Here is a 9400-nt window from a genome sequence, read left to right on the forward strand (position 1 = left end):
GACCACGACAAATGTCTACAAAAAAGAAATACAACATGATCCAATTAATTGCTGGAACCATTTAGCTCCACATCCCAATTTATTTATTTATTATGGCACATGGTGTGAAAGAACTTGTGTTTTGATTAAAATTGATCTAACAAATTGTATGGCGTTTTTTGTATCAAGATTTGGCATAATTGAGATAAAAGAATGTGGGGGAGACCACTTTAATTTTTTTTTGGAAGTAGCCCCCATCTATTATTTCATGGATCAGGGAATACCTTGTTCCAATTAAACACGCCTCTTTTTAGTTACATTTCGAATTATTGAAGTAGACAGAATTTAAATTCATATAAAGAAGCTCTTAACACCCAACAATAATATGTACAATAATATGTCAAGACTACTGAATTATATTAGTATTATATTTCTATTTCAACAATAATATGTCAACGATAATATGTACAATAATATGTCAAGACTAGGAGGGAGTATAATTTTATTTCTATTTTTTGTGATTGGAGTGTCTGTTTGCTTTTAAACTAAGTCATGGAATGGAGTTAGGAGTATATTTTAAAGCATAGGTTTATTTAGAAAATAAAATAAAATACTAATGATTTTAAATTTGAACAAATAATCTAAATAAACTTGGAACACAGAAGCAAGTAGAAAAAAAATTGGAAGAAAAAAATCTAAACAAGCTCGGAAAACAGAAGCAAGTAGAGAAAAGTAAGTCTGAAAAAGGCAACTTGTAACATGATAACCAATGTGTCTCAAACTCCTATCTAGACTAGATGTTCATAATCCAAAAGAATAAACTTGTCCAAATATAAGAAAAAGGCAGATCCACTGGCTCATCTTCTCATAGAGTGTATGCTTGCTTAATCTGATCTATATCCAGACCCTTGAGCCTAACAACCGATTCAACGTGTCCTTTCAACGTGCACAGCTCCCGCATCCTACGCCCAACGACACAATGTGAGATAACAGAATGTCTGGAGTAGACGAAAAATTAAGTAGTAATCGTATCGTTACCTTGCTATCTCAGCTCTTCGTTTGGCTTCCTCTGCAAGCTGGTTGAGCTCGGAGAAATTGTTTATCTCGTTGAAAAGTTGGGTGTCCGGCACTTGCAGCCCGTGAAGGGTTCTCTGCGCGCGGGCCCATTGAAGCTCACGGTGCTCCTTCCCGAAATCCTTTTGTCTGGTGAAAGCAATCTGCAACCCGAGAAACGAACCATCTTCTTAACATAAACAAATATGTGTACAAACTATAAAGAGAGCTGAGATGGATTGAAAGTTACCCTTCTTTCAAGAACATGATCCCAAGCTTTCCCACTAAGAGCATAACTCGTGAAGAATTTGATGATGTCGAGAGGGATGTACGTGATGATGTTGTATAGCCAGATCACGCCTGCCCAGCCCCAACCGATTCCTTCAATTGCTGCAAAGCTCCAGCTTGCATACACCGCGATTAGAGTAGCAACCTGAAAGGGTGGGCGATACAAGATGATCAAGTTTATGTAATAGTGGATTTGCATGATGATCAAATAATTGCTAACCAGTTGGGCAACGGCAAATGCAGCCACGAGCAACAGACCAGGGCGTTCAACAAACGACCAGCTTCTTGATCTTGTCACGAATATCAGAGCCTGGCTGATGGTGCTCACTTGCAGATATATTGCTGAAGCAAGCATCCTGAAGTCGCCGTTGGGAGTTCTCTGCAGTGTTTCCACCCCAAACACGCGCTGCCAGAGAAAGAATATTAGCAACTACTATAGATCACATTATGTATAACTTGACAACGAACTTACGGGAAAGAAATCTGTTTTATACGCTGTCCAAAAGAAGATGACAGTCATCAATGCCAAGTAACTACCAAGAACGATACCAGTTGCAAAGATTTCGCAGAGCTTCCAGCTGTCTGGCAGAGGTGATGCTTTAACTCTATCTTTTGATATAGTCATGATGGTACCTTGATTATATAAGTTACAACATGTAAAGTGAAAGAGACTTCACGCCTGAATAGTCCAAGATGTTAAAGAGCTAACCATCATTGAGTATTGCAATGATAAGAACCATAAAAGGCGGAAAGTCGAATTCCCATATCAGCGCTAAAAGCATGAAACCAAGCTGGTACATGGAAAGGGAAAATCATCAAACTACAGCATTGTGAAAATAATAATAACTCAAGGAATTTTCATGATGCAGGAAAACTAACATCAACAGTAACTTACCACGACACGAATTGTAATAGAAACGGCATAAATCTGTCAAAAATATGGAAATTTCCATTGGTGAGATGGTTGAACTATATAAGTATATGTGGATGGTTGAACTATCAAACAAGAGTTGTGTCGTACCGTGTAGTTCTTCATCCTCTGGAAGATAGCTCGACTGCTCAGAACAGCGCTGATGATAACACTGAGTCCAGGCTCAGTGAGGACGATGTCAGAAGCACTTCGTGCTGCATCAGTTGCATCGGCTACAGCAATGCCAATATCAGCCTTCTTCAGAGCAGGAGCATCGTTCACTCCATCGCCGGTCATTCCACATATGTGTTTTCTAGCTTGCAGGCGCTTTACAATCTCATATTTATGCTCTGACCAAGATGAGCATATAACATAAGAATTTGAACTCGAGAATGCATTCATTAGGATGCCACTTGAAATTCGAGAGAGAAAGAGTCGCTACCTGGGAAGACACCAGCAAAGCCATCAGCTTTCTCAATGAGCTCATCAATCGGCAGAGTAGCAATCGATTCATCCTTATCTTGGCCCAGTAAAGTTGATGACGGATACATGTTAGTCCCCATTCCTAGTCTTCGGCCTGTTTCCTTTCCTATTGCAAGCTGATCCCCTGTTGCACCAGACAGATTTCTCATCCAAGTTAACAATCATCAATCAAGCTTGTAATATCACATTGTCATTTCTTGTTACCGGTTATCATTTTGACATTGACTCCAAGATCTAAAGCCTTTCTTATAGTTTCTGCACTGTCGTGTCTAGGTGGATCAAAGAGAGGCACTAAACCAATGAATTGCCATGGTCCTCCAGTACTATCTTTCGTTCCTTCTGGAAGTTCCTGCAAATAATGTGCGATAGTTCGTTCAATACATCGTATCGGGAGATAAAAGCACTGTAGTGCATAATGTATAATACCTGGTATGCCACACCAAGTGATCTCAGACCTCTTTCTGCAAAATCATTAATCACAGCATGAACTCTTCGCTCTATGTGAGACTTATTGTGTGCAAGGTTTAGAATCTGCGAATGCACCATATGTCAAGAGTTCCGTTAATGAAACAAGGAAAAGAGGCATACAAATACAAACAATACCTGCTCTGGTGCACCTTTGCTAGCCCTGTGCCACTTTCCTTCGTTGTCTATGTAAGTCAATGCTGTTCGCTTGTCAGTGGGGTTGAAAGGAAGGAAGTGCACTTCTCGAACTCCAGCACGTGCCTATTCACAGTCTTATTAAAGTCAAAAATTGCAAAACTTTCTAGTTTTTAGGCAGAGCTACCTCTTTCGGATCAGCCAGCATTCCTACAATAGCAGCATCTATAGCGTCCTGGTTTTCTGTTCGAGAGGCTCTAGCCGCCATCAGAAGAACAATATCAGCATCAACATCTTTCGAAAACACCTAAGGAAAAGAAGTTCAATCAGTATAGAAACACAAAACGCATCCAAATCATTAGGAGAGGAGCACAAGCCTACCTCGATGAGATTCTTATCAACGGTAAGCTTGTTCAGAGTGAGGGTCCCTGTCTTGTCGCTGCAAAGCACATCCATCCCGGCCATCTCTTCTATAGCAGTCATTCTCTTTGTGATAGCTCCCTGCAGAAATTTACTCATATCATTGCGTTATGGTGTATGTCGAGTAAACACTAAACCAATATATAAATCCAAAGAATCAAGAAAACCTGGTGAGCCAAACGATGAGAGCCAATCGCCATTGTAACAGAGAGGACAGTTGGCATGGCTATTGGAATTCCTCCAATGAGGAGAACAAGAAGATTGTCGATGCCAGCCCGGTATTTCCTGTGTTGAATAGTGTACATCACTATTGACTCTATAAGCATCCCCACAGCAATGGAGCATATGCAGAAGTTCCCAATCGCAGTTAAAACCTGAGCATAAGCAGTAAAATTAGTATGAAAAAGAGTTTAGCAAGAACTTTTGTTCCATAACATAAGTGCTATAAATTCAATAATGCAACATGCCTTTTGGAAGTGGCCGACTTGATTAGTGTTGTCGACAAGGTGGGCAGCCTTTCCAAAGAAGGTGTGAACACCCGTTGCATAAACAACAGCTTCGAGCTCTCCCTGTTTGCACGTAGAACCAGAGTAGACTGCTTCTCCTGGACCCTTGGTCACAGGAAGGGACTCCCCTGTCAAAGCAGACTGCAAGCACGAGATGAGTCACTACAATCAAACAAAATGTGCCTGCAGTCGACACACACCTGATCAATTTTAAGGGCATCGCCCTCCAAGAGACGAGCATCAGCAGGAACTATATCTCCAAGCTTTATGCTAACAATGTCTCCAGGCACCAATTCGCAAGCCTCTATCTCGCTCCAACTCCCATTTCTAAGAGCCTTCACAAAATAACTAGAGCATCAAACAAAAACCAAAAATGTGTGCTAGTAACTACTCCTATTAACCGAGAGTTTCCAAGAGATCGAACTTTTGCTTTTGGAGCAAGGCGAGCCATGAGAGCAGCTGCTGCATTGCCTGCGTTATTCTCCTCGATGAAACTAATAGTCGAGTTGATGAAAAGCAAGGTGATGATACCCACAAAGTCCTGCCAATCCGGAGCCTTTCCCTGGCATGTTAAAATCAAGGATCAGAAAGCAAGCAAAGCACCATTAAAAGAATTTGTCGTAGAAAGAATGTCTTACTCCTCCATTAGCAAGGGCGATAGCCATGATAGCCGCGACTTCCATAACCCATGAAAGAGGATTCCACATAAACCCCAAAAACTTGAGGAATTTACTCTCCTACAGCAAGCAAAATCCCATTATGCTAAACAAGCTAATAAAAGTAAACAAGAATTCTGATGCAAGTTTCACTTAAAATATGATCACCTTCTTCTCTTCAAGCCTGTTGTATCCAACCTTTGTCAACCTCTCTTCAGCATCCACAGTAGTGAGGCCCTCTTTGGTACATTTCAGATGTGGAAACACATCATCAATGGCGCAGTGTTCCTGCACACACACACACACGGACGATACCATTAGGCATTAGCAACCAACTTAAAAAATAAAATAAAATAAAAATAATAAGAAAAGTCCGAATCACCAAATCCACTGTCTCGTTCACGAGAGCTTCCATCTTCACAAAAGCCAGTAAAAACTCCTTTTCACAAACACGAAATGTTTCGTGGATCAAGAAGCTAGTTCAAGAAACGCCATGGACAAGAAATTCTGCAGTTTACAACAAAATCAAACGCAGCACAGTTTAAAAATGAGAGGAGCCCACCAGCTCCAAATCCCGTTATAATTGTTTATGAATACGCAAATGTGAGTGATTAAAAACACACTCCACTCTACCAACTAATAACCAAACATGAAATGGATTTTCTTGGTTTTGTATTACGCGATTTGAAAAGATATGCATGTGTTGCTGCTAAATAGCTGCAAACTGACTACCAGATTGCCACCAAAAATAACCGCCATCTCTCTCTCCAAATCGTTACAATTCGTTTCAACGGAACTACGATTATTTTGGGTAGAATATCTATTTCGCCCATTAATATCGATTTTCAGGTCTTTCATATTACTAATAAATATTTTATTTAATAATCAATTAACTGAGGAATGCAAATTGAATTTCTTATCGATGGTAATCGAGAGAATCGGAATGGCTATGCATATTGAAAGTGCAGAATCTGGAGTGAAGAGTTTGTATTATTTCTTGTGTATGAATTACATCGATTTCTCTCCCTTTAGTAGGGAAGAGTACACTGTATTTTAGGAAAAGAATCAGCCTATTCTAAGGCAATGTACTACAAATTAAATTCATATCAATTACAAATCTTCCTCCTTCAATTATGCCTTTGCTTTGGTAATTCCTCAAGTTTGGTATGTTTAACTGTTTGACACTCCCCCTCAAGTTGAGCCATGGTATCCCCAATGCTTAACTTGTCCAAGACTTCCTTGAAGACCTTCGGATGGACTGCTTTGGTTAGTATATCTGCAAGTTGTTCTTCAGACCGGACAAATGGAAATTCAACAATACCTCCTTCCAGTTTTTCTTTGATAAAGTGCCGATCCACTTCTACATGCTTGGTTCTGTCGTGTTGTACTGGGTTTTCCGAGATGCTGATGGCAGCCTTGTTGTCGCAAAACAACTGACTCTTCCGAGTAGGTGGGAAACCAATCTCCGTGAGTAGCCTTCTTAGCCAAAGGATTTCCATGAGTCCACTTTTCATTCCTCGGAACTCTGCCTCGGCGCTAGATAGAGCTACCACCTTTTGTTTCTTGCTCCTCCACGTAACCAAATTTCCTCCGATGAAGGTAAAGTAACCTCCCGTAGATTTTCTGTCTACGGGATTGCTTGCCCAGTCGGCATCGGTGTACCCATCAATCTCCAAGTCTTCTCTCTTTGCTAGGAACACTCCGTATCCTATAGTGCCTTTCAAGTACCGCACGATCCTCAATGCTGCCTCCATATGAGTTGTTTGGGGTTGGTGCATGAACTGACTCACAATACCTACGGCGTATGCAATGTCAGGTCTCGTATGTGAAAGGTATATGAGTTTCCCGACAAGTCGTTGGTATCTTTCTCTGTCTGCGAGTTCTGCTCCTTCCTCGATCTTTAAACCATGGTTGGGAATCATTGGAGTGTTAGCCGGCTTGCACTCGAGGAGTCCGGTCTCTGTCAATAGGTCTAAGACGTACTTTTTCTGCCTTAGGAATATTCCGTGTTTGGATCTCAACACTTCTATTCCTAAGAAGTATTTCAATGCCCCTAGGTCTTTCATCTCAAATTCTTTGAATAGGTTATCCTTTAATCTCTGGATTTCCTCTACGTCATCTCCGGTGATAATCATATCATCAACGTATATAATCAGACACGTCACCTTGTTATCCCTCCTTTTTGTGAAGAGTGTGTGATCGGAGTGACTTTGGTGGAACCCGTGTTTGAGCATGGCTTGGCAGAATCTTCCGAACCAGATCCGAGGTGACTGCTTCAACCCGTACAAAGTTCTCCGTAGTCGGCATCCCTCTCCTTTGCTAAATTCCTCGGAAAAACCCGGTGGAACTTCCATGTACACTTCCTTGTTTTCTTCTAGTTCCCCATGAAGGAAGGCGTTAGTTACATCAAACTGGTGTAGCGTCCAGTCTTTGCAAGCTGCCACAGATAACAGTGCCCGCACAGTCTCCATCTTAGCTACTGGGGAGAATGTCTCTTCATAGTCCACTCCATATACCTGTGTGTATCCTTTTGCCACGAGTCTTGCTTTGTATCTCTCGATTGAACCATCTGCTCTTCTTTTTATTGTGAATATCCATCGGCATCCAACTGGTTTCTTTCCTGTTGGTAATGTGCATTTCTCCCAAGTGCCATTCTTCACAAGGGCATCTATCTCTTTTTTCATGGCTTCTCTCCAGTGCTTATGTTTATTTGCCTCCTCAAATGTCTGTGGGATATCTTCTTCTTCATATAACGCAGCTTCAAAGGCTCGAGCCATCTCTGATAGGTGGCCTTGCGCAATATTGGATACTGCGTATTTTGCCTTTCTCCCTTTCCAGTCTGGTGAGTAGCGTCTGGGAGGTATTCCTCTGGTTCTTCTTGGGGGCAGCTCGTATGGATCTCGTGTATCTCCACTAGTTCCACCGTCCTCATTGTTCCTATCAAGGTTAGTCTCAATATCTGAACTAATTACCTCGGGATTCGAAGGCGGGGTTGACGGCCGGGCAATGTCACTTTGTTCTTCGTCTTGTATTACAGGACTTGACGGCCCGGCGGTGTTGCTAGCTGCCTCAGGTGGACCAACGTCTATGACATGGCTTGTCTGTGGATCTCCCCCTGTCTGTGGATCCCCAGTCTGAGGCTCTCCCCCTAAGTGATGGTTTTGAATACTAGGCAGCCAATCTAGGAAGTCACTGTGAGGGCTATTGTCCGAGGTTTGTGTCTCCCCCTGACTACTAGATTGGGTGTAAAAATATTCCCCCTCCACAAAATCGCAATTCATGGTGGTGTGTATCCTACGGGTTTTTGGGTCATAGCATCGATAACCTTTCTGATTTTTTCCGTAGCCTAGGAATACACATTTGAGGGCACATGGGTCGAATTTGGAGCGATCTTGTTTAGGAATATGAACAAAGACCGAGCAGCCGAAGACTCTAGGTTCGAGAGAGAGGGATGAAGGGATTTCAAAATGTTGGGAAAAAATATCTAGGGGAGTTTTAAACTGGAGTATGCCAGTTGGGAGACGGTTTATGAGGTATACGGCAGTGGCGACAGCTTCGGGCCAGAAGGATTTTGGTATTTTGGACTCAATCAAAAGGGCGCGTGTAATTTCGAGGATATAACGGTTTTTTCGTTCAGCTACCCCATTCTGTTCCGGATTATAGGTGCATGAGGTTTGGTGAACTAGGCCTTTACTCCTAAAAAATTCTTGCATTTTCTGATTTATGAATTCCCCCCCATTATCGGACCTAAGGATCTGGATAGTGTGTTTATATTGAGTTTGAATAAGGGTATAGAAATCTACGAACTTATCAAACACGTCATGTTTATTTTTTAGAAAATAAATCCAGGTCATGCGGGAGTAGTCATCAATAAAGAGAACAAAATAACGGAAACCTTGGCCCCCAGCAATGGGTGCCGGACCCCAAACATCAGAATGGATTAAAGCAAAAGGTGATTTCATTCTTGTATTGTTTAGCTTGAATGAATGTCTATGGTTTTTAGCTAGCACACAAGTATCACAATGAAAAGAGTTTAAAGATCTAGCTAAATTAGGAAAAAGAAGACGAAAATATCCTAAAGATGGGTGTCCTAACCGACGATGCCACAGCCAAGCCTGTCTGTCAGTTGGTCCGGGAGTCAACATCAATGCAGCACTCTGTTGGGCTATCTCGTCCACATAATACAGTCCGTTTCGCTCAGTGCCACGCCCAACTATCGTCCCCGTCTTGATATCCTGTAACATGCAAAAGCGAGGTTGCATTAGTAACTTGCAGTTCAGTTCTTTAGTCACGTGACTAATTGATAACAGTTTATGTGACAGAGATGGGACAAAAAGGCAATTTGAGAGGCACAGAGTCGGCGAAATATTGATGGTGCCAGCCCCCATGACTTTTGCTAGGTCCCCACTGGCGGTTTGTACATACGATTTTTTTGATTTGGCAATGGATACAAAATCTGAGGCTTCGAATGAAATTGTATCGGTTGCCCCGCAGTCAAAAATCCA

General features: G+C 41.8%; 1 protein-coding gene across 1 annotated transcript; it reads right to left on the bottom strand.

The window, feature by feature from the left end:
* Positions 1-702: 702 nt before the first annotated feature.
* Positions 703-5675, bottom strand: LOC121752101 (plasma membrane ATPase 2-like). Its single transcript, XM_042146988.1, has 21 exons — positions 5278-5675; positions 5064-5183; positions 4878-4976; positions 4664-4801; positions 4440-4574; positions 4201-4380; positions 3901-4107; positions 3695-3814; positions 3501-3620; positions 3317-3439; positions 3140-3244; positions 2918-3062; positions 2673-2837; positions 2342-2580; positions 2216-2248; positions 2030-2111; positions 1793-1953; positions 1541-1726; positions 1283-1465; positions 1018-1196; positions 703-941 (listed from the first exon to the last, which is right to left on the bottom strand). The coding sequence occupies exons 1-21, from the start codon at positions 5308-5310 to the stop codon at positions 845-847; spliced, it is 2850 nt and encodes a 949-aa protein (XP_042002922.1). The 5' UTR covers positions 5311-5675; the 3' UTR covers positions 703-844.
* Positions 5676-9400: the final 3725 nt, after the last annotated feature.

Source organism: Salvia splendens, chromosome 10, assembly GCF_004379255.2.
Source record: "Salvia splendens isolate huo1 chromosome 10, SspV2, whole genome shotgun sequence".
Taxonomy (NCBI): Eukaryota; Viridiplantae; Streptophyta; class Magnoliopsida; order Lamiales; family Lamiaceae; genus Salvia; species Salvia splendens.